This window comes from Rattus norvegicus, chromosome 6 (assembly GCF_036323735.1).
Source record: "Rattus norvegicus strain BN/NHsdMcwi chromosome 6, GRCr8, whole genome shotgun sequence".
Lineage (NCBI taxonomy): Eukaryota > Metazoa > Chordata > Mammalia > Rodentia > Muridae > Rattus > Rattus norvegicus.
The window spans coordinates 123,629,754-123,655,656 of record NC_086024.1 but is presented as its reverse complement, the minus strand read 5'-3'; the positions used below and the strand labels follow the sequence as shown (position 1 = coordinate 123,655,656).

Here is a 25,903-nt window from a genome sequence, read left to right as displayed (position 1 = left end):
TTTGTTTTGTGTGGTTTCTGGTTTGTGAGACAAGGGTCTCCATTACAGGACAGGCTGGTCTCAAACTCAATGCTCCAGCCTCTATACATTAATGTTTTAAGACCATCCCAGATTATAAACCTTTCTCAATGCTCATGAGATCACTATGTTGGATCAAACATGGTCCTCTGAAAAATGACTTTAGAAGTGGTGGTCGAAAGAGCCTCAGGTCACCCAGTGGTTCCAACCCTTGCGTCTGCACTGTGGTGTACCATCCCCTTACCCCTGAAGAGTGCAAGAGGCCTGTGACTTGCCCGCTTCTAACCAAGAGAGTTAAGGCAGAAAGTGAGGGAGAGTTAACGACCTCGACCTCGCTAGTCTCTGTGTCCTCCTTTGCCCTAAAGAGCAAAGAGCCATGCTGTGGCCTGCCTAGGGAGGGTGCATGGCAGGGGATGGCAAGTCGTCATCTGTGCTCTCCACAGCCAAAACCAAATCAAACTCTTAGCTCTACGGTGTGAGAAAATGGAAGCGTAGAAGCAGCTTCTTTCTCAAGTGTCCTGAGGAGACCACAGCCCTCAGTACCAACTGGACTGTAGCTTTTGAACCCGAGTAGAGAACCTATCACTGTTTCAATTCTTGAACCACAGACTATGGGATTAATAATAAATATGTGGTGTTTCAAGACACTAAATTTATGGCAATTTATTACACAGCATTGAAATTACACAAATCTTAATATGTAAAAGGGGACAAAATAAAGAAAAGTGATATTGAGTTACTGGCCACATGGAGTATTTATTAATGAAGATCCAAAGGTCAGTCTTCAATGCTCATTTCCATGATTTTTAGAGTCGATAATTCCTTATCATGATTACTGCCACCTTCAATGCTGGGGAGTGGAACAGATGGGGACAGTGATGTGCTCAGACAGCAGAGTTCCCTGGAAGTCTCAACCATTTCAAAGTCACTGTCACCTTCAATGACATCCACAGAGGTCTCCTGGTCTATAAAACTGTCAGAAACACTTGGATTGTTTCCGTCCCAGGGTAAGGCTTCGAAATCTGTTTCATCATTGACCTGTTGGACTATAACACCTTCTGAATGCTTGACTTTATGGGCAGGTAACAGAAATTCACCCGGGAAAGAGAACATCTTGTTTTCGTCCTTTGGCACAGATGACAGCATGTTCAGTGCCTCCTGGTACTGCTGACGTTCATGATGATTTACTGCTTCTGTATCATTTATAAACCTGTTTTCTCTTGAAGTCAGAGCCTTTTGAAAATGAAATTCATTGAATATTCTGAAACTGTTTTGCTCTTCCTCAGAGATGCAGCCTAAGTCAACCTTCAGTCCATGCAGCAGGTAGCGCATCTTCCCCTAGGATTAAGGGGAAAAGCAACTCTGAGCACCGTCACCTTAGTGAGGCCCGGACAGCGGAACGACACCCTCACAGCCCTGCGCCCTTTCCTTTCATACAAAGTGCCTGTTTTAAATAAAATACATCCTTTTAGAGAATAGAAAAACCTTAAACTCCAAAGAAATACAAACCTCCTCCAAGTGATGTTTATTTTTTCTTATATGTCGCTCAAACAGTCGTTCTAAAAACCTACAAATGATAAAGAAAACTATTAGTATCTTAAAATCAGATAATCCACTAAATGTGAAATAGTTACGTAATATAAGACTGACAAGGACTGGAAAGTAGTTGGCAGATGAATAGTTTCTCTGTGAACCTAGAAACTAATCCTTCCTGCTCTGTGAGGTTCTCTGACCTGGCAGGCAGCCTGGCTTCTGTCATGCATTTGTTCTATGTTCTATAACAGAAGCCAGTCCATCTGAAGAACTGTGGAACTGTGAAGAACTATTTCTGCTTCTGTGGATGTTTGAGGTGAAGACTAGAACTGCCTGCAAAGCTCTCTCCCCCTCAGACACAGAGACACTAAAGCTCCCTGCGCCCCTCACCAAATCCTACAGAAAATGCTCTCATGGAACTGCTTAACCTTGGCTTCGTTGATGCCAAGCCTACAAAACGACCTCCAAGTGAATGCCAGGAATTTATGCTAAACATAGCTAGATATACAACAGTCTGCCCCCACTCACCCCGGACATGGTCTAGTATGGAGTCCTGGCTGGCCTGGAACTCTATGCAGTCCAAACTGACCTGGAATTCTGAGATCTGCCTCCTTGCTGGGATTAAAGGCGTGTGCTACCATGCCTGAGCACAGCAACAGTTTTACCTTTTTTCCTGCCAAAGCCAGCATATCAGGGCCAATGAAAACCACATCAAAGAGGAATTACATCTCGAGGACCAGTTTCCTCTCCCCTAAGGTTACAGTCCCTTCAGAAAAGTTAACTGAGAAGCAAAGCTCACAATCCCTTCCGAGAATTTAACTGAGAAGTGACTAGCTTCAGGGAATGTATTCTTTCTACTGCGGAACAGTATCACATTAATGTATTCACAAGTTTCCTGCAAACAACTAATTTCCTTGGTCACTCAAGTTACCCTCATTCATGCTCGTCAATGACATACAGTAACCTCGGAGGTCTGGGTTATTCTACCCTTTTTAAAAGATCAGGAACTTGTATCCTACTCTTCACAGCTACTGTGAACACTCTGGAATGGTACACATTCACATTTTTCTATGCTTACGTATTTCCCCAAGTTGGGATTAAACAATACATATTACTTGGGTATAAGTGCGCTTACACACACACACACACACACACACACACACACACACACACACACACACACACACACACTTTCTCATCAACTAGATGCACGCTGAACATTCAGTGTGAAGAACTCCATCCTGCACCATCTAGTTTCTTTCTCAGTCTGGTTCTATGTTCGTGTTATGAACCAATGCTAAATCTTAAGAGGAAAATATAAACATTTAAGGAAATATACAATGCTATGTAAATTTGGGGGCTGTATTAAAGACCATAAAAGTTACCATTTTAACCATGTAGAATGTGGAGTCCAGTAGTGTTCCACATATCAGTACTTCTGGGAAGTGGCTCTCTAAACTGTCTCACCTTGAAACTTAGAAACTCCTTATGTAGTTCTTAAAGTTATTAGTTTTGTGTATGTATGTGGCCATACCTGTGTATACACTCAAGGTCAAGGACGGCATCTGTGTCTCCCATTCTCTGCCTATTCCTATAAGGCAAGGGCTCTCCTCAACTGAAGTTCCTGTTTTTAGGTGGGCTGGGAACCAGCAAACCGCAGTAACCCTCTTGTCTGACAGCCCTGCATGAGACCATGTGTGGCTCACAATGTGGTGCTGAGATCTGAACTTGGGTCCTTACGGTTGAATAGCAAGCAAGTGCTCCTAACTGCTGAGCCACCTCTCCGGCCTCCATTAAACATTTTTTTTTTTTTTAAACAAAGAAAGGAGGCGTGACAGCACTAGTGCACTCACTCCTGATTCTTTTACTCCAATAACAACAGTGTCTTCCTTCATTAAAAAGCAAACCTGATGTCGGGATAGAAAAGTCACTGCAATGTCTGCAGTCACATCTATGGCTGACAAAGTGTGGAGTATGCTTGGAGTCCTGTGCTCTCCTGTAGTGGAGCCCTCCGCCTGGCGAGTTTTAGACACAGCAGTGCTGAGCTGCACTGCACACAGCTCCCCTAAGCAACGCAATAGCTGATAAGGTTTTGCAAACTCTCCCTTTCACATTAAGAGTACAAACAGTTTTCAGTTTGTCCTTACTAGAACTTTGTGAGATGCAGTAGCCATGTGTGGGCTGAGGTGGTGGCTCACCAAGTGAAGGCACTTGCCACCGAGCCTGATGATCCGAGTTCAATTTCTAGGACCCACGTGGTAGGAGGAGAGAACCAACTCCCATGCGTTGTCTTCTAACCCTTACAGCACGCTGTGCCACGTGACCACACACACACACAGAAATGTAATAAAATTTAAAAACTCGTTTTGATTCCCAGTTTCTGACAGTAAAAGGTAGTCAGAAAGACTGTCCAGATAACAAAACTTCAGTTCATTATATACTCTAATATAAGCCAGGTATTATAAGAGTTAAATGAAAACAAGTCTATTGTTTCCTATGGAGTGTGAAACAGTCTTTATAATTTACTATCAATTATAATATGATCATAAAAACAATATAACTTTTTGCAACCTTTTAAGTAACTTAAAAATCATGGTGTGAAAAATATTTAATATACATCTCAACTACCATAAACATTAAAAACCCCCTCTAACCTGTTAGAAAATAAACCAAGTTTCAAGATTTCATCCGTCACATTTTCCATGAAGCTGAGGTACAGCAGCTCTTCTTCACTGCAGAGGAACACAGAGCATCAGAACCGCTGTACGGCAAGAGGGCCCAGGCAGGAATGCCCAGCAATCTTGTCACAGGGACTGATACCCATGAGGACAGGGAATGCTATGTTTTCTTGTGTTGAAAAAAGGAAAATAGTAAAAGTGAGAAAATAGCACCCAAAAGAGTAAAATTTCATCTTTCTGGAATATTCACAACAGCAAAGACTGAGATGCCATCCAGGGAGGCAGGGGTGGGTGTGATGCTTATTCAGTCCTATTCAGAATCTCGTGTTTACACTAGGAAATTTACTGAGGAGAAAGAGTTTTTTCCCCTCAAAATCCCTATAAAAGAGAAAAGAATTTCCAATAGGCATTTTTTAGATGAAAATGCTGTAGTAATTTTAAATTACTTAAACACAAAAATGTGTTCATTTATTACACTATTATTTACTGTCTGTTTCCTATTATAAAGTTTGGACTCTATTATAACTGATTCTACTTAGCTGACTCATGAATGAATGGCGATGGCAAGTGGTACTGGATTGCTGAGTGAACTAATTAGGGAGAGGCAGCTGTGTGCACCCGTATGTTTAAAAAACCAATCCACAGGAACCTGCTTAAGAACCACCAGGCTTGGGAATAAATGAAACTATAAAATAGATTATTTTCTTTAAAAAAATGTAACTTAAAACTAAAACCTAACCTTCAATACCATGGATGAACATGGTGCATCCCAAACCACCAGAGAGACTCTGAGTTTCAAATCATCCCCTGCAGGCTTCCTCACTTCCTTAATTTATAAAAATAAGCACGACTTTTACACACTAGTTATTAGAAATTATTAGTAGATGTTATTAACTTAGGGAGACATTTCTACTGAAGGTAAAATGCCCAGAATTCCTCTACCAGCACTGATTAAATGACTGCTATTCCAAAGCTGGGAGGAGAGATGAGTTCCAGTCTTAAATTATCTAATGTTTCCCTCAGTCTTAATCCTGCTTCCCACCACAGTATGAAGAGGTCAACAAGATCTTACTCAGAGTAGATTTTACTATCTGGAGAAAACTGTGTGCAGGGTGCCCTAGAAAGAGAGAAAGGTAAAAGATTTTAACAACATAAAAGTTTGGCATTGAAATACTCAAGTTAATAAAAAAAAAAGTTTGGCATTTATTCTGTGACTGGCATTCTACATTGGTAATGATGTGTTTTGGAATTTCTGTCTGTGCATTTTTCCTATCATGGTTTAATTCTGTGGGCATGTGCATGCATGCATGAGTGCACATGTGCAATGAGTTTCAAAGACAGGGGAGTAGAACTCAGCCTACTTGTGGCCTTCCCTGGCTCGCCCTAAAACAGGCCTGAGGGGGAAGCTGGGCCCTGAGGGTCTGTGCATTCCTTTCTGCTCCCAAACACGTCCTCATTCTTCCTGTGTGAAAACTCTTCTCCCTTCATCTCATACCCAGTTTTGAGAAATGCAGTTTTGAGAGCTAAAGCTTGCTAGTCCAACATTGTGCTAGCTGTACTGTCAGTCACTAAACATGAGGAGCAAACTTATTAATTACTGTGTGACCGTGTGTGTGTGTGTGTGTGTGTGTGTGTGTGTGTGTGCAAATACCATGAGATCAGAGAGTGATTTTCAGGAGTCAACCCTCTCCTTTTATCATGGCTTTGGGGATCAAACTGTTCATCAGGCTTGCAAGGCAAGCACTTTCACTTGCCAGTCTCCAAATCACAGATTTCAAACCCACCATATGGTAAGGCTGCCAGAGAATGGGCTCTACATGGTCCTTTCTGGTATGTGGAGAGAGCAGCTCCTAAAAACTAGCATTCCTTTCCCCTTTATCAACACATTAGCAAACTAAGTCTAACCTTGATTGAGCATTTTTATAAAATTTCCTTAGTAAGGCTAACAGTGCCATAGAACTGTACAATACTATAATATATTAGCACATGTAGTTAAAACAGTACTTAAGGGGAAATGCTGAGCCTTTGTTAGAGGAAAGCAAATGGAGATAGGGTTTCCACGCTGTAATGGAGGTTGACCTCAAACTTACAGTGATCCTCCTGTCTTAGCCCTCATGTTCAGATCCAGGTGTGAGGCTGCCACCCACCTTTCTGAGGACGGCTGCAGAATCCCATCTTTACTCTTGTCCCATGCTAAGTTTTGTCCTTGTAAGGATAAAGGAGCTATTTTGTCTTCAGCACCATTTCTCATGTAATTAGGTGCCTGGAAGTGGAACAAAAAGAATACATTTTTATTTTGTTTCCAAAATATGTTGTGTAAAAAAAAAAAGCAAATCTTAATGAAAATGACTACATGAAAGTACCTGATACATTAAAACAAAAACATCTCAGAACAGTTTACCCAATCAGCATTTCCCCATGTTTATTTAAAGATGAAATGACTTCATTTTTATGTTAATGAGCAACATTTTAAAGAGCATTAGGAAATCATAAGGCAAATCATGAGTCACAGGCTGGGGCAGGGGTCTGTGTGTAACCAGCTCTGAAGAGCCTGAAGTATGAGGGTCACACCTGACAAGACACTGATCTCACTGCAAGGGCTCCATAGCCATCCTACCTTTTACATTGTTTATTTTATTTGAAATAAAGTCTCACTGTGTAGCTTTAACTGTCCTGGAACTTGCTGTGCAGATCAGGGTGTTCTGGTTGCCTCCCAAGTGCTGGGGTTAAAGTGCCTTATACCTGGCTATCCTTGACAGTGTGTCCATCTTGTCTGATCCCAGTTGGTCTGGTTAGTACTGGGATGGGAGACATCATCCACCTATACATATACATGTGCAGACCCACATCAAAACTAAACAAACAAACAAATGAATGGACAAAAAAGACAGCATTGAAATCCATGAAAATGATACAAATTTGTAGCTTTTATGTAAATTTAAAAAAAAGTCCACGATTAAAAAGCACGTCGGTGTCAAACACCACATCTGAAAGCAGCTGCAGTAGCCATGCATATGACCAATACTAACGGACACGGTAATGGCTTACTACATGAGCAGAATCTTATGTGTCACAAGCCTGGCAATATTTTATTTGCATTATTTATAAGTTACGTTTTTTTCTTTTTTTTTTTTTTCAAACAGGTCTTCTGTAGCTCAAGAACCTTAAAAATCCCTTTGTGCCTGAGGCTGACTTTTAACTTCTGATCATTCTGCCTCTCCTTTCCGAGTCCTGGAAGTACAAGCATGAGCTCCTGGGCTTGGAGAAATGGTTCAGTGGTTAGGAGGACCCAGCTTCAGCTCCCAGTGTCACATGGACCTGTCTTTAACTCCAGTCAGGGGATCCAGGCAGCAGCTCGCCCTGACCTGTCTGGCACCAGTCATGCACTTGGTACACAGACGTAGATGTAAGCAAAGCGTCCACACACATAAGCAAAACAAACACACACACAGAACAGCTACTGGGCACATGGGCACACGCAGAAACGGAGTTGGAACAGCCTGGTCTTCGGTGAGTTCCAGGACACTCAGGCAGGGCTACACAGATATACCTTGTCTCAAAACAAAAAAAAACAAAACAAACAAAAAAAAAACCCAAATGACATTGAAAAAAATAAAGATAAAGAAATAAGCATGTCCCATTACATCAAGTTCATGCAGCACCAGAGACTGGCTTTGTTCATGCTAGGCAAGTACTCTACCAAGTAAGTGACTCCCAGCTCTACAAAGCTGACCTAGTGAAATGCTTTACAGTTCTCCAAGTGTAAAGTGTGGATCTGCTGTAGTTAATACGTGAGTGGCACTCTCAGCTCCTACACCACTGTGAGGACACAGCCTTTTCTTGAAGGACTATGAACATTTGGATCCCAGTGTAATACACCGTGGGCGCCTGAACATCTTCACTCACCGCTATCACTGTTGCGATGATGACAATGATGCGTGCATGCTGAGTGTGTGAGTGCAGGCCTGTGCATGTGCATACCACAGTGCACATGTGGAGGTCAGGAGACACTTTGGGAATCAGTTTTCTCCTTCCACAGTGGGTCCAGGAACTAGGTCATCAGGCCTCTGTGCTAAGTGCTTCTGTCTGAGTGAGGAGTAGTCTTGTCTGCCCCAGGTCAATGTACGTAGTTATCTATAGCCCTAATTATTTTCATAAAAACTCAAGGTAAAGCCAGGCACCATTTCTGAAGCCTTTCCCAGGCTAGGACTTTGCTTGCTTTGCATTCTCCCACGGCCTGCAGGTGAGTGAGTTTTGTGGGAAGACATTTGGCTCTCAGAGGATTGTCTCTCTATGACCCTAAAGTTATCAATGACTGAGATGTAAACCCATCACTTCCTACCCATTTTCAGAGGAGGAAAAAGAAGTTTGAGTATGATCAATTTGTTTTTGTATCTCTAAATCTTTGCTTGACTTTTAAATATGCAAACCATGTTTATGAATAGTAAATTTAAGTTACAGCACAAATACATGATTGAAACTACCCACATTGAATGAGTTTGCCTGAAAAATCTATAGCTATTATGTGTTAAAATAAATCACTGTTAAACATTCAAAATATAAATAGTATAAGTTTACAAAAGTAAAGGCAAACATTAAGATCATGTTATCTACTAATTCTATATGATGTATGACTTGTAATAATATACTCATCAACAATTCTATACAGAATTACAGGCATTGAAAATTCAAACTACTATGTGGCTTTGTTAGCACCTTTAGGAACTTGTATATTTTTTGTGTCTGTCAGGGGTGGTACTGAACCCAGCCTTTCACAGCCTAAGCAATTTCTCTACCACTGAGCTATAGTCCCAGTCCGTGGTTATTTTGGGATACAATCTTGCTAAGCTCAGGCTAGACTAGAATTGGCTATATAGTCCATGATGGCCTCAAACTCAGGTTCCTACCTTGACCACGCATTCAGATTATAGGCAAATGTCAAGCCTGCTTCTCAGAATCTGTATTTTTGAAAATGTCACTATTATATTTTATTTATCCACCCATTTAGCTGGCCAACCAGCCAGCTAACCACTTGGGTGCTAATAACAAATGACTTCCTAGATTTGGTGGATCCATCTGGTCATTCAGAGAGCGTGGTCACCACCTGCAAACGATCACACGTTGACTTTATTATATTTAACAATATAAGTGTTTCTTAGAGATCACTCCTGATAGTCCAAATAGCTGTGTGCACTCTACACAAGTCAAAGCACCTACTCCAAAGATCTCCCATTTAGTACCTGTTTTATGCTCATGTCTGAATCCTTTGAGCTCTTTTTTTCAGCTGTCCCAAGCTCAGAGTTAAAGCTACAACATTTACAAAGAAATGATTGTTACTTCTTTATAAACACAGTGACAAGCATTATTGTGAATAAAAAGTACAGTATAAGCGAATAAAATCCCAACTATTTACTTTTTTAAAAATGTCTAATTTCGAATTATGTATCTGAAAATAGATATGACTTGGTTCACACATGTTTCCTTTTCCTTACCTGAAAAGTAGATTTCAGTTAAATATACAGTGAGGTAAGAGAAATGAGACTGTAACATTTATAGATACGAAAATTTCTGCATCTTTCTTTTCTTAGTGATTAAACTTGTTCTGGGATAATTTCAAACAAGTGTATAGTCTATTCTGTCTACTGTCTCCCCCCATCCCCCCAATGCCAGTGCCTCCCCACCGCGGCTGCTGGGCCTCCTTCCCTAGATGTCCCTTCCCATGTTCATTAAAACTATGGACTGCACCCCCAGTTTGTGGTCATGCTTGCCCAGTGGCCATGCTAATCTGTCTCTCTTCAGTTTTAGTTATCTGTGCTGGCAAATATGGCAGTGGTTTCTTCGTCCCTCTCCAGTGGATATCTATTAGAGATCCAATTTCTTTTTAAAATTAAATACTGCAGATGAATTTGATATCATTCTTCTTGCCTGCCCTCATAAAACCAATCTTACAGGGCTAGAGAGATGGCTCAGTGGTTAAGAGCACTGACTGCTCCTCCAGAGGTCCTGAGTTCAAATCCCAGCAACCACATGGTGGCTCACAACCATCCATAATGGGATCTGATGCCTTCTTCTGGTGTGTCTGAAGACAGCTTATATATAATAAATAAATCTTAAAAAAACAAAACAAAAACAAAACAAAAAATCCAATCTTATAATGTTTGACTTCTTGAACTAAAACCTAGAACAAAATAAATTTCAATCACTTTGCAAACTTACTAATATTTATCATGACCCATTTCCTACAGGAGAAGGCAGATCGTGCTTAATTTCCAGATGTCCTCTCAACTGCCATGTCTGCAGCTGTTACCATATCAGCTGTGAACCTGTGCCAGAGACAGACACAGGGGACTGGAAAGGCTTCTCCTTGCCCTCTGGGCTTCACCGTCTCACACTGTTACCATGAATACATATCTACAACTACAGTATCTGGCAATATATCTTAAGACTCCTCTGAAAATGTAACATTTAGAAACATACGAAGTTCAGGAACTGTTTACAACAATAACCTATAGCACTCATAGTTATAAGAACTGAACAAATCCAATAGCTTAATAGTTGTTTAATGGTTCCTGTGCTGCTCCTAAAGACCTATGGGAAAGTCTATGAACTCACTGTAATGAGAAGGCCCAGCTACATTTCAAGGCTGACATATAAAGTGTACAACAAAAAGGAAATACTGCTTATTAATCATTTCCATTGGCTTGCTGGCCTTGCCATCAGCTCTGGACACGGCATACAAACCTGCTTAATTCAGTTTGGGTTTCAGCCTCCATCCGCTGATCTGAGAAATCCCTTCTTCTTTTAGCAGGTGTGTAATAGCGGTACTGTGAAAGGAAGGACTTTGCTTCTGTTTTTAAAGTCCGTGGAGTGAATGGTGATTGGTTGTTAGAGAAGAGGTCAGCGTGCTTTTCCAAAAGATCTCCACTAGGCGTCTTGGAAATGACTACCTGGAACTGGTGGGCACTCCTAGGCCTCCTGTCATAGCCATGTCCACAGCCTGAGTACCTGGGTGGAGCGGTGCTGGGATACTTCTGGGTGCCATTCATGAGGATTTTATTTGACTCAGGTAGACTTAGATGTAGTCCCTCTGGCGAAGGGATGAGTGACTTTGAAAATGATGGGTATCTTGTCAATCTTTCTTCAATTAACACATCCTGGTCTTGTGGTTCCCCTGAGGGCTAAGAACATTTGACATGATAGTCATCAGTTGCACTGTCACTGGGGAATCTTGGGACTAACTTATACATGTATCTTGGCTCTAACTTAGCACTTTTTTCCCCTCACACTTATGGAGCTAGACCCCAGGGCCTTGAGCTGTCAGGCAAGGGCTCTACCACTGAGACACCTTCCCAGTCCTGTCCGTATCTTCTAGAAAGGGGGTGGGGGGCGCAGAACCACAGATACAAGATGATCTGCTCTTTAATAGCATATATTATCAGTTTTAAAAATTCATCTGAAAAACTATCAATTTTAGAATTTGTTTGTAGCACAAGAAATCTTAAGATCTTAACTCCTGTCTTGATAATGTACAAGTCAGCTAACTTACAAACTGATATATCTAAGTAAGGAAAATCTAGGACTACTTCTTTTTTTTTTTTTAAACATTTATTTATTATGTATACATCATACAGTTTTCTGCCTGCATGTATGCACCTGCAGGCCAGAAGAGGGCATTAGACCTGATTATAGATGGTTGTGAGCCACCATGTGGTTGCTGGGAACTCAGGACCTCTGGAAGAGCAGACAGTGCTCTTAACTTCTGAGCCATCTCTCCAGCCCCCGTGGGCTACTTCTTAAATAGGTCTAGACACACAATTTACTTTCCAACTTTTCTTTCCCAAAATAAAAGACAAAATGAGCTAAAATGAGTATTCTGTCTTAAATCATGGGGCCTCATGTTACTTTTCAGCACATTAGCTTTAAATGTGCTCCCAAACTAGCCTCACGTTACTGTTGGTGTACAAGAGCTTGTCTCTTTGGAGAGAAGTTTCTGAATTCTGCAGAGCTATTAATTAATAACCACAAGAACTACTTATACTCAGAGGAATGGTGTAAGCTAAACCCAGAGTAAGGAGACATATATAGGGCATTAGGGTTGACTGTAAAAGGAAATTCCATCAGTGTAAAGTTTTACTAAAATGAAAACCAAAGAGAACTTTAAGGACAGAAATACAGAGGCTGGGGGGCCACTGAATGCCTAAGTGTATGTGATTTGTTATGCAGTTTCTGTGATTTGGATTTATATAAAGTTCATGTCAAGCACAGAACAACTAAGTAATAAATCTCTTTCATGGACAATAGAAGAAGAAATGATGAACCAAGATCTTACAACTGTCAGATACTCAAACAGTTGAAAACTCAATTCAGTTGAAGACCAGGTGAGGTACAGATTATGTGAAAATACTCGTTTTACAAAAAGTTCCAACTTATTTATGTTTTATAAAAGAATGAATAGATCTTGATTTTTATTATTTGGACTGCTTTGACTATTTCATACTCTATTCACAAACACGGAACACATCCAAATATTTGATTAGTATTACAGTATCTGAGGGACTGCAGCAGCTGCAAGGGAAGCACTTGGAAGGGTCCTGAAAGCAACATCAGGGTGAGCCAGGATGAGTGGACGGCAGCATGGGCAGTGAGGATATGTGTTCTGAAATATGAGATCCTATGCAGAACCTGCTAAGACATTAGGAGGTCAAAGCCAGCATTTTTACTGCAACTCTTTTTTTTTTAGTGAGAATATTCTATAACTGTAGTAAATATCTGTCAACTATAAAATCCACCCAATTATTAAAATATACTACCTAAGTTAATAATTTAAGATATCTAAATGTGTCTAAAGCATTAATCATTAAAACTTATTAAAAATGGGGCTGGAGAGATGGCTCAGCGGTTAAGAGCACCCGACTGCTCTTCCAGAGGTCACGAGTTCAATTCCCAGCAACCACATGGTGGCTCACAACCATCTGTAAAGAGTTCTGATGCCCTCTTCTGGTGTATCTGAAGACAGCTACAGTGTACTTATATATAATAAATAAATAAATCTTTAAAAAAAAAAAAACTTATTAAAAATGTAGACAAACCAGGTCCCCAGCAGTGGTGAACAGAACCCTTGTCCCCTGAGCTCCATTTTCCAGCCCATGACTCTGCCTGGATTTCCAGAGGCCTGCTGATTCCAGGGACAAAGAGTTAAGACCCTGCTCCCTGAATCCTTTGCCTTCCAAGTCCCCATAAAGCACACCCAATAGCAGTAAACTGCCCCCTGTCTAGCTCACAGCTCTGCCTGCATTCCTGGAGGCTTTGGGTACCAGGGTCAACCAGATGGCTAAAGGCCAGTGTAAGAGCACAATCAACAACAGCCAGGTCAATACAGCACCACCAGAGCCCACTTATCCTCCTATAGCAAGCCCTGGATATCCTAACACAGCTGAAGTACAAGAAAATGACCTTCAATCCAATCTTAGGAAGATGATAGAGGACTTTACAGAGGAAATGAATAAATCCCTTAAAGAAATACAGGAAATACAATCAAACAGGTGAAGGAAATGAATAAAACTGACCAAGACCTAAAAATGGGAATAAAAGCAATAAAGAAAACATAAACCGAGGGAATTCTGGAGCTAGAAAACTTAGGTAAGAGAACAGAAAACACAGACACCAACATCACCAACAGAATACAAGAGATGGAAGAGATAATCTTAGGCATAGCAGATAGGACAGAAGAAACTGATACATTGATCAAAGAAAATGTTAAATCTAAAAGTTTCTGACATAAAACATCCTAGAAATGTGGGACACTGAAAAGATTAAACCTAAGAATAATAGAAATAGAAGAAGAAGCCCAGCTCAAAGGCCTAGAAAATATATTCAACTAAATCACAGAAGATTTCCATAACCTCAGGACTCACTGGAGGTGAGCTTAGACAAATGCAAATGGGAACTCAGAGAGTCCACCTCCATTAGATAGACAGGGCCTCAAGTGGAGGGACAGGGTTACTAACCCACAGTCAAAATTCCTGACCCAGAATGGTTCCTGTCTAACTTCAGGGAAAAAATGGAGAAGAGATTGAAGAAAAGGAGGTCCAATGACTGGTCCAACTTGGGATCCATCTTATGGGGGACATCAAGGCATGACACTACTATGCTATGATGTGCTTACAGATAGACAAGAGCCTGGCATGATCTCTCTCTCTGAGAGGTCCTACCATCAGCTGACTGAGACAGATGCAGATACTTACACCCAACTATTGGACTGAAGTCTGGGATCCCTGTGAATTAGGGGAAGGACTGAAGAAGCTGAGAGTGACAGAACTACCCCATTGGGAGACTAACAGTCTCAACTAACCTAGACCCTAGGGAGCGCCCAGAGGTGAGCCACCAACCAGGAGCAAACCCAGGCTGGTCTGAGGCCCCTGGCACATATGTAGCAGAGGTCTACCTGGTCTGTCCTCCATGGGAGAAGATGTACTTAATCTTCCAGAGCGATGAGGCCACGGGGAAGGGGGAGGACTGGTGGTGGTGGTGGTGGTGAGAACACCCTCTCGGAGCCAAGAGGGAGGAGGAATGGGATGAAGAACTATGGGAGGGGGCCTGAGGGGGGGCAATAACAGGAATGTAAATAAATAAAATAATACTAAACACACAAGAAGCTTACAGAACACCAAATAGATAGGACCAAAAAAGATAATCCTCCTACCACATAATTAACAAAACATGAAATGTACAGAACAAAGAATATTAAAAGCTGCACAGGAAAAATGCCAAGTAACATATAAAGGTAGACCCATCAGAATTATACCTGACTTCTCAACAGAGACTTTAAATGCCAGAAGGACCTGGGCAAATGTCTTGCACTCTCTAAGAGATCACACATGCCAACTCAGACTAGCAAAACTTTCAATCACTATAGATGGAGAAAACAAGATAAACCAAACCAAATTTAAACATTATCTATCTATAATCCAGCTTTACAAAAGATACTAAAAGGAAAACTCCAACCCAAGGAACTTAACCACACCCAAGAAAACACAGGAAATAAATAATTTCACACCAGCAAAACCAAAAGGAGGAAAACACACACACGCACAGTACCATCACCAACATCAAAATAATGGGAATTAGTAATCTTCATCTTTAATATCTTTCAACACCAATGAACTCGATTCCCAAGTAAAAAGACAGACTATGAGAATGGGTGTGAAAACAGGGGCCATCATCCTGCCGCATAAAGAGCCACAACTCAACATCAAAGACTGACATTACCTCAGAGTAAAAGGCGAGAAAATGATTTTTCAAGGAAATGGACCCAAAAAGCAAGCTGGTAGCCATTCTAATATCTAATAAAATAGACCTCCAATCAAAATTAATCAAGAGATAGAAGACACTAATCAAAAGAAAAAAAACACCAAGATGACATCCCAATTCTGAATATCTATGCCCCAAATGCAAGAGTACCCATTCTTAACTTTACAAAAGCTTAAATCACAAATTGAACCCCATATATTAATAATGAGAAGTTTCAACATGCTACTCTCACCAATGGACAGGTCATCCAGACAGAAACTAAACAGAGGAAAAATGGAACTAACAGATGCTATGACTCAAATGGACCTAACAAATATCTTCAGAACATTTTACCCAAACACAATGCAATATACCTTCTTCACAGCACTTCACAGAACCTTCTCCAAAATTAGCCATATACTCGTCACAAAGCAAGTCTCAACAGATACAAGAAAACTGAGACAACTCCTTGATTCTTATCAGACCACCATAGAAGCTGGATTTCAACAACAGAAACAATAGAAAGCCTACAAACTCATGGAATCCAAACAGCTCTCCACTGAATGACCACTGGGTCAAGGAAGAAATAAATTAAATATATTCTAGAATTCAATGAAAATGAATGCACAACATACCTAAACTTAAGGACACAATGCTAAAAGGAAAATTATAGCAATAAGTGTCTTCATAAAGAAATTAGTGAGATTTCATAGTAGTGACTTAACACACCTGAAAGCTCTAGATCAAAGAGAAGCAAACACACCCAAGACGAGTAGATTATCAGGAAATAATCAAACTCATGGCTAAAATCAATCAATTAGGAACAAAGAGAACAACAAAACTAAGAGCTGGTTCTTTGAGAAAATCAACAAGATAGACAAATCCTTCGCCAAACCAACTAAAAGAAAGAATAATCAAATTAATAAATTCAGAAATGAAAAGGGGGACATAGAAACACACACTGAGGAAATCCAAAGAATCATTAGGTTTTACTTCAATAACCTATACTCCATAAAATTGAAAAATTTAAATGAAATGGACTATTTTCTTGATAGATCACAATAAGATCAGGTAAAGAATCTAAATACACCTATAACCCAGGACACAGAAGTGGTCATTAAAAGTTTCCCAACCAAGAAAAAGAAAACCCAGACCCAGATAGGTTTTAATGTAGAATTCTTCCAGACCTTCAAAAAAGAGTGAATACCAATACTCCTCAAATTATTTCACAAAATAGAAACAGAAGGAACACTGTCAAATTCATTTTATGAGGCCAGTCACCCTGATACCTAAACCACAGAAAGATTCAGACCAGTCTCCCTTATGAACATTTATGCAAAAATACTCAAGAAAATAGTCACAAACCAAATCCAGGTACATATCAAAAACATCATCCACCAGGATCAAGTAGGCTTCATACCAGAGATGTGGAGATGATTCAACATACAAAAAATTCCCTCAATGTAATTCATCATATGAACAAACTGAAAGAAAAAAAAACCCAAACCAAAAAACCCACAAGATCATTTCATTGTGTGCTGAAAAAGCCTTAGACAAAATCCAACACCCTTATGATAAAAAGTCTTAGAGTGATCAGGGATACAAGGCCCATACCTAAACACAATAAGGGCAAAACACAGCAAGCAGATAGCCAACATCAAATTAGATGGAGAGAAACTTAAAGCAATTCCACTAAGATCAGGGCCAAGACAAGGCTGTCAACTCTCTTAATATCTATTTAATGTCATACTTGAAGTTTCAGAGCAGTAAGAAAACTAAAGGAAATCAAGAGAATATAAATTGGACAGGAAGAAGTCAAAGTATCACTATTTGCAGATGATATGATAGAATACATAAATGACACCAAAAATTCCACCAGAGAACACCTTCAGCAAAGCGGCTGGATACAAAGTCAACTACAAATAAAAACATCAGTAGTCCTCCTATATATGACTCATAAATGGTTGAGAAAAATTAGGGAGACAACACCCTTTATAATAGCTACAAACAATATAAAGTATCTCGGTGTAAGTCTAAGCAGGCAGAAGACCTGTGTGACAAGAACTTCAAATCTATGAAGGAAAGCAAGACCTCCCATGCTCATGGGTCAGTGGAATTAACAATAAAAATGGCCATCCTACCAAGAGCAATCTACAGATTTAACACAACTGTCATCAAAATTCCAACAGTTCTTTACAGACCTTGAAAGAACAATATTTAACTTGGTATTAAAAAAAAAGGGGGGGGGTTTGGGGATTTAGCTCAGTGGTAGAGCACTTGCCTAGCAACCGCAAAGTCCTGGGTTCAGTTCCCAGCTCCAAAAAAATAACAAAAAAAAAAAAAAAGACTTCCAAAAGAGGGATTAGGACACCAATCCAGCCATAAAAGCTTTGACCCACAATTTGTCTTTCCTACAAAATGTCCAGGGGTGAAAGGTGGAACAGAATTTGAGGGAAAGGCCAACCAATGGCTGGCTCATCTTGAGACCCATTCCACAAGAGAGAGCCCACCCCTGACATTATTAGTGATATTCTGCTATTCTTGCAGACAGGAGGCTAGCCTAACTGTCATCAGAGAGGCTTTACCCAGCAACTGATGAAAACTGACACAGAGACCCATGGCCAAACATAAGGTGGAGCTTGGGGAATCCTATGGAAGAGGGGGAGGAAGGTTTAAAGGAGCCAGAGGGGTCAAGGATACCACAAGAAAACCTATAGAATCTTCTAACCCATAGAGGTTCATAGAGACTGAAGTACCAACCAGAGAGCATGTGGGAGACTGACCTAGGCCCTCTGCTCGTATGTTATAGTTGTGTAGCTTAGACTGCATGTGGGACTCCTACAGTGGGAACAGGGGCTGTCTCTGACTCTGTCGCCTACTTCTGGACCCCTTTCCCCTAACTGGGCTGCCTTGTCTAGCCTCAGTAGGAGAGGATGCACCTAGTCTTACTGCAACTTCATTTGCCAAAGCTGGTTGACATCCATGGGAGGGCTCCCCTTTCCTGAGGAGAGGTGGAAGTCGGGGGAGGTGAGGTGAGAGGGAGATTCTAGGAGGAGAGGAGGGAGGGGAAGCTGTGATCAGGATGTAAAATAAATAACTCAATCAATTAAAAAAAGTAGGCAAAAAATATAGGCAAGTTAAAAATTACTATTATTGTAAATGGAACCATAAAACATGTATAAAGGTATATATGAACTACCATGGAGGTATGCAAGTTATAGGATTATAGATACTAAAGTGAAAGTAAATAGACATTAAATAATATTTGTTTATGTTATCATAAATGATTCATAAAGTATATTAACATATATAATTTAAATTTTTTGATAAACTATTCTTACCTTGAAATTATTTACTTTATATTCAAATGTCTCATTTTTGGCCTCTAAGGGCACATGGCATGTGTATGGTAATATAACATACATGCAGGCACTCACACATTCACATATAATAAAATAAATGTTAAAAAAATATTCTAGCTATAGAACAGCCTAGGGAGGTCTCAACCCGACCTGTGGACTCCCAGATTTCTCTCCTGAAAGAGATTCTTATATCCAATGTCTCCTGAATGCATTCAGTGTTCCCAAGGCACGGAGCAGGCCAAACAAGAAACTCATGCCTTTAGCAAAGTCCTTATCAGACGCCTGGGAATCTTTTTCTCTTCTTCCTTTCTGTTCATATCATCAAACCAGATTCCAAGTTTGGCAAGTCCTGGCAATTGCACTTTCTAAATAATAATAAACCTCCCTTGAATTCCTTGTGTTCTTTATAATGTCCAGGATAAGGTCTTATTCTTTCTTTCCCGGATTACTGCAGCTGTCCTATAATTAGTCTGCTGGTCACTGTGGCTAGTGTCATCTTTGTTAAAGGGATAGCATCAGTGTCTAACTATAAACGGCTTTGTAGCTCCTCAGTAATTCTCAAGGATGAAACTAGTCCAGATTTTCCAGAATGGCTCCAATACCCAAGCCTTTCTCACTGCCTACTGATAAACCACAGCTTCATTTGTACTGAAAAGACCTAGAGTTAAAAGTACACTCTCTGGTGCTCAGTAAGTAGCAGGGAACCTGTTCTGCTAAGTAGGCTTGCCTGCTTTTTTCTCTTTTCTTTCCTTTCTCTCCTTCCCATCTTCCTTTCCCCCCTTTTCTTATCCATACCATGGACGCCAGGGCTTGAACCAATACTTACGTGAGAGCACGGGCACCCTCAATGCTGTTCTCTAACTGGTGACTTGCCCATCTTGAACCCTGGCACTCAGTGGAGACTGCAGGCCTTAGGGACCTAACTTCCTGCCCATGTTTGCAGTGGAAATTTTACATCATTTTAGAATTCTGCAAAATTTTAAGCCAAGATTTATTACTAGCTTAGATTTTTTCCCACATATAAATTATACAGGTATAAAAGGAGGAAAACTATGGATTTTTTAAAAATATCAATTAATTGAAGTTAACTAGATATCAATTCTAACAAACTCAAAAAATAATGAGACTATGTGAAATCAAAACATATTTGGCAATATTAAAGAATTACTAATTTTATGGCATACTTTTTGAGAAAGCCTCACTACGTTGTCCAGTGTCGCCTTGAGCCTGCCAAGTGTGCCCTGCCGAGTGTGCCCTGACTAGCTGGAATCACAGGCATGCACTATATACTACGCCTGGCCAAATGATGGCTTTGCGTTAAAGATACATGCTGCCATGTGCATGGGTATAATCACCTCAGAGTACTGTGATCTGGAGGAAGCTGGAAAGGAAAGAACACTGGACTGAGCTGATCATGGCAACACTGGGTGAAAGAAACATGTTAGGTCCCTACAGCACTAAAGTTTACGAAAGTGAACATTTCAATGTTAAACTCCATGAAGATAAAAAAGCCAGCTGTTGAGAAAAATAAAAGTATGAAGTCTGCAAATCAGTGCATCAGCCAGCCTCAGCAGAGAAGCTCGTTTTTTGCAAGAGATGATAACTGACCCAGAGACTCACAACTGGACAATGTACAGAGGGTAAGAGCACTCGGTCCTAAATGGAATGTATTTATCAAACACTTCCCGTCAAGGTCAGTGTTAGTGAAGAAAAGGTGGTGGAAAGTTGCTAAGACCCATAGGTGGTCGATGATTCCAAAGAAACAGGGTTTTCAGATACAACAAGGAGGGTACACAGAGAGACAGCACACACAAGACCTGCACAGGTTCAAACCAGACAAGATCCCAGCATGGGGAAGGGAAAAAGAGCACAAGTTCTACCTTAACTAAGAAGCTATGTGCAACTGACGCTGCTGAGAAGGCAGAAATCTGTTCTGGGGACTGACCCTGCGTATCGGCTGCACTCCAAGCCTGGGAGTCGGCCTGCGCAAAACGCACTCTGCTTTTGTGCACTTTGGTTTGTTTTGTCTTATTGTTTGCTTGCTTGTTTTGATTTTTACTTTGTTGTTGGCTTTAATTTTTGAGAGAGAGAGAGAGAGAGAGAGAGAGAGAGAGAGAGAGAGAGAGAACATGAAATTGGGTGGGTAAAGACGAGGTAGAGGAAGGAGAAGTATATGGTCAAAATATATTGTATGAAAATTTTTTTTAAATAAAAAAAAATACCACCTATAAAAAAAGCAAATAATTTCCAACTTCTATAAGCTAGAATACAGAAAAAAGAGATAACTATAACCAGACAGAAAGAAAAATGTATACCAGTAATAACAGTGTTCAGATGACAAAATCTTAAAAGTTTAGCCACTGAATTCAGCAACATAGGAAATCTTATATTTTTGGTTGTGAGCCTAGCTTTTAAGGGCTGAGCTATCTCTCCAGCCCGAAACTCTTTTTTTTTTTTTTTTTTTTTTTCGGAGCTGGGGACCGACAGCCCGAAACTCTTAATGCTTTAATCAGCACTGGAGAGGTAGAGGTGGATCTCAGTAAGTTTAAGGCCAGTCTGATCTACGCAGCAAGGAATGTGTAGAGAGACCATGTATCAAAACAAAATGAAACAAAAACAAATACAAAGAAACAAAACAAAATACAAAAGAAAGAAAACTTTAATGCATCACAGCTGCTATCTGTTTATATTAAGGACATAAGTCATTCACCGTATTGACAGATAAAATGGAAAATCACAGCATCTTTGCCAAGAAATGCAAAAAGAGTACTGGATAAAACTACTCATTGAGATCAAAATACATTGTATTAAAAATGCTTTTAATTAAAAAAAAAAAGCTATCCACTGACTGGAGAGACTCTTGAAAACTGCCATCACTTCTCATCCAACCATAAGCAGAAGAATACTTCTTCAAATAAATGTTAAAGAGAGTTACAAACAAGAAAACCACAGTCTAGGCCAGCCAACCACAGCCTGCAGGCCACAGTCATTTCTAGCTAGCAAATGGAGCACAGCTAGGACTTCATTTCCATGGTGTCTGCAGTGGCTGCTCTCTATTGGCAGGCAGTTGTGACAAGGGGCTTGGCCTGAAAGGCACACAAAAGAACCCCTTGACTATTGATGACCAAAGTTTGCTGACCCAAACCTGCCCAACCCAAGCCAGGCAAGGATTTGCCTCACAAACACCTGCTTTTAAAGAGCAAAAGAACCTTACCCTCTGTAGAGAGTTTACAAAGAACTTGGAATTCATCTTAGAATTGGTCTGCATCGCAGATTTACTTAATTTAAACTCCTTTTCACATCGTGCCAACTCCTTCCTCAGTTTCTCTCTTCGTTGTTGGTCAGCATCTAAGGAAGGAAACACATTTTTAAAAACAGCAACAAAACATAAATACTAACTTTTTGGTCTTGTTAGACTAATAAAATCAAGGATTTCTACGTTCGCCTCGGCTGTTCTGGAAGTTGTGAAGGTCTTGCCTGGAGGACTCTCTAGTGCTGGGATGAAAGCCAATACCCCAAGCACAGCTGGCTCATCTTTCTTGCTAATCATATTTATACTACTGTTTAGGAGCAAAATCCATATACTTCTCTGTACAAAGAGATTCTCAGTAATATGTAATTTATAGAAATTCCAAACAGAGAGTAGAGGCAGAAAGATCATTTGGGCCAAGAGTTCAAGGCCAGCTAGAAAGCAACATCTCAAAAGAGCAAGCCAAACAACAAAGCCAACATTTTAAAGACATTTGCAGTCAGGCAACCAACTTCTGTATCTTGGACGTCTTGCTCATTAGAAATGCTAGTAGAGTAAACCAAACAACTAAACGGAGAATTCTCAACAGAGGAATCCCGAATGGCTGAGAAGCACTCACGGAGATGCCCAACATCCTTAGTCGTCAGGGAGATACAAGTCAGAATGACTCTCACGTTGCATCTTAGATCTGTCAGAACGGCTAAGACCACAAACTCGAGCAGCAGCATCTGTTGGTAAGAATGTGGAACAAACACGCCTCCACTGCTGGTGGGAATGCTAACTTGTACAACCACTCTGGAAATCAATTTGGTGGTTTCTCAGAAAACTGGGAATAGTTCTACTTCAGGAACCAGCTATATCAACTCCTGGGCATATACCCAAAAGATGTTCCACCATACCCAAGGACACGTGCTCCACTATGTTCACAGCAAGTTTGTTCATAATAGTCGGAAACTGGAAAGATCCCAGATGCCCCTCAATCCAAAACAAACAAACAAACAAACAAAACAACAAAAACCGTGTTTCATTTACCCTTTACCCAATGGAATATTACTCAGCTATTAAAAACAAGGACATCATAAAATCTGCGGGCAAATGGATGAAACTAGAAAACATCATTTGGAATGAGGAAATCTAGACCCAAAAGGACATGAATCGTATGTACTCACTTATAAACGGATATTAGCCATAAAGTACAGGACGACCACTCTACGTTCCACAAACCCAAAGAAGCTGAATAACAAGGGCCCAAGGGAGGATGCGTGAATCTCACTCAGAAGGGGATAAGATGCTCATTAAAGGTGAGAAATGGAGGGACTGGGTGGGAGAAAGAACTGGAAAGGGAAGGATTGGGGGACAGGTGTAGGGAAAGCAGGGGAAAGAGGGCAGGGAGAGTGAACAGAAATTGGCAAGGATGGGGTGGGGTGGGTGTCAGTCATCTCTAGGACTTGCTAGAGACCAGGGATGGGAGAGGTTCCAGGGTCTATCAGGGTGACTCTGGCTGAGAATCCTAGCAGAGGGGGATTTTAGCCTGAAGCTGTGATCTTCTGAACTCTCAGTGCAGGGATACAAACACCAAACCACCCACAAAACCTTCAACCCAAAATATGTTCTGCCTGCAAGAAGTGTACGGACAGAGATGGAACAGAGACTGAGGAAAAGGCCAACCAATGACGGGCCCAACTTGAGAGCCATCCCAGGGGCAGGAACCAAGCTCTGAAGCTATTAATGATAGTCTATTGTGCTTGCAGACAGGAGCCTAGCACAAATGTCTTCTGAGAGGCTCCACCCAGCAGCTGACGGAAACGGATACAGAGACCCAGAGCCAAGCATCAGACAGAGCTTAGAAGTCTTGTGGAAGAGTCTGCGGAAGGACTGAGGAACCTGGAGGGGAGAGGGACACCAAAGGAAGACCAACAGTCAACTAACCAGGACCCTTGGGGGCTCCCAGAGACTAAACCACCAACCACAGGCATACATGGGCTGGACCTAGCCCCCTCTTCCACATATGCAGCAGATGTGCAGCTTAGTCTCTGTGTGGGTCCCCAACAACTGGAGCTGTCCCTGACTCTGCTGCCCATTTGTGGATCGTGTCCCCTAACCGGGCTGCCTTGTCTGACCACAGTGGGAAAAGATGTGCCTAGTCCTGCAGTGATTTGAGGTGCCAGGATGGGTTGGTACTCAGGGGGGCCTCCCCTTCTCAGAGAAGGGGGAGGAGGATAGCTGTGAGTGGGGGACTGGGAGGAAAAGAGAGGACTGTGGTCCGAATGTGAAGTGAGTAAATGAATTAATGGAAACAAAATAAATGATAGTGGTGTTAGTTCCATACTTTATTGTGTTCTTAAGTCAGGTACTGACCAGAAAGTTAATCAAAGATTTATCACTGGACAAACCCTGAAAATGGTAAAATGAAAGCTAGCGTATTTCAGCATCAAACAGATTAGTGCATGTACTTTTACAAAAAAATTAAGGTAGAAAGGCCAGTGCGGTGGCACATTCCTGCACTTGAGAGTTTGAGAGGAAGAAAAATTACCTTGAGTTTAGATTACACAGTGAATATCAGCCGACCCAGGTCTATATTCCAGGATTCTGTCTCAAAAGACCAAAGATATGCAGACCAAAGTATGGTGGGAAGTGGAGGGAGTAGGGCGATGAGAAGTCTTAATGACTCAGTAGGTAAAGTTGCCTGTCACCAAGCCTGAGCACTTATGGGCAGTCCCCAGGACCCACACGTAGAAAAGTTCCCCAGTCTCTACATATACACATGGCACATGACTGCACATGCATGCACACATTCAAGTATATACACACACACAAATATAAAAAAGGTATACTTCCCAAGAATTCAGAACAGAATTCCACATAAATTATTTCCAGGGCTAAGGGTGGAAATTGTGTGACCGAAAATTGGCACAAGGGATTTATGTGGCAATGAAAATGTTTTAAATTTGTTTGCACAATTTTGTACATTTCTTAAAAATCAAAGAATTTATGGTATAACTATTGTTACTGAAATATTTTTATTGAGAGTAACAATAAAACTTCTATAAAAGTAAAGCTTGTATAGTACTACATAAATATGTACAATTTTATGTGACAATTAAAAAAATGAGTTCATTTTAAAAAATAAAATGGTTTTAGACTGGGGAGATAGCTCTGTGGATAAAGTGCTTGCTAAGCAAACATAAGGACTCGAGTTTAGATCCCCAAAACCCATGCGAGGTCAGCAGCATTCCTCTGGTGAGATGGGAGGCACAGTCAGGTAACTAGCTAGAGGCTTGCTGGCCAGCTAGCCTAGCATATCCAATGGCGGTCAATAGACTGTCTCCAACAAGGTGGACATGAGGGCTGACCCTGACTTCCACATGCACATCAGGTACACGCATGCCTGCATATACACACATGCATGAAGATAAAAAAAAATAGAAAATGTAAATAAGAAAAACTAAAGAAATTAAGAGGACATGTTCAATCAGAAATCGGAATGCTGGGGCTGGAGAAATGGCTCAGCATTTTAAGAGCACTGGCAGTTCTCTCACAGCACCCAATCAGCCGCTCACAACTGTCTATAACTCCTGTCCTCTTCTGGCCTCTTTGGGCACTGCACATGTATACAGACATACATGCAGGCAAAACACCCATACATATAAAATAAAGTTTTAAAAAATTGGTAAGCTTATCTAACGTGTTCTATAGAACACTATTTAAACAACACAGTATATCCCAATGTGGATAACGTGGAAATTGAAATGGCCAAAGCAGCACTAGCCACA

General features: G+C 40.8%; 1 protein-coding gene across 12 annotated transcripts in view; it reads right to left on the bottom strand.

The window, feature by feature from the left end:
• Positions 1–655: 655 nt before the first annotated feature.
• Spata7 (spermatogenesis associated 7) overlaps positions 656–25,903 on the bottom strand; it is a 45,483-nt gene continuing 20,235 nt past the window's right edge. For 4 of the 12 annotated variants that reach the window (XM_006240413.5, XM_006240415.5, XM_006240414.5 and 1 more), the window contains 8 exons: positions 22,095–22,228; positions 10,971–11,407; positions 9,470–9,536; positions 6,377–6,492; positions 5,302–5,346; positions 4,206–4,283; positions 1,528–1,585; positions 755–1,356 (listed from right to left, as the gene is read on the bottom strand). In XM_006240413.5, the coding sequence (XP_006240475.1) occupies positions 796–1,356; positions 1,528–1,585; positions 4,206–4,283; positions 5,302–5,346; positions 6,377–6,492; positions 9,470–9,536; positions 10,971–11,407; positions 22,095–22,228 (1,496 nt within the window). In that variant the 3' untranslated portion in view covers positions 755–795. Of the gene's footprint in view, positions 1,357–1,527; positions 1,586–4,205; positions 4,284–5,301; positions 5,347–6,376; positions 6,493–9,469; positions 9,537–10,970; positions 11,408–22,094; positions 22,229–22,749; positions 22,859–25,903 lie in introns of all 12 variants that reach the window. The other 8 variants (XM_063261533.1, XM_063261535.1, XM_063261534.1 and 5 more) reach the window with 3 other exon arrangements.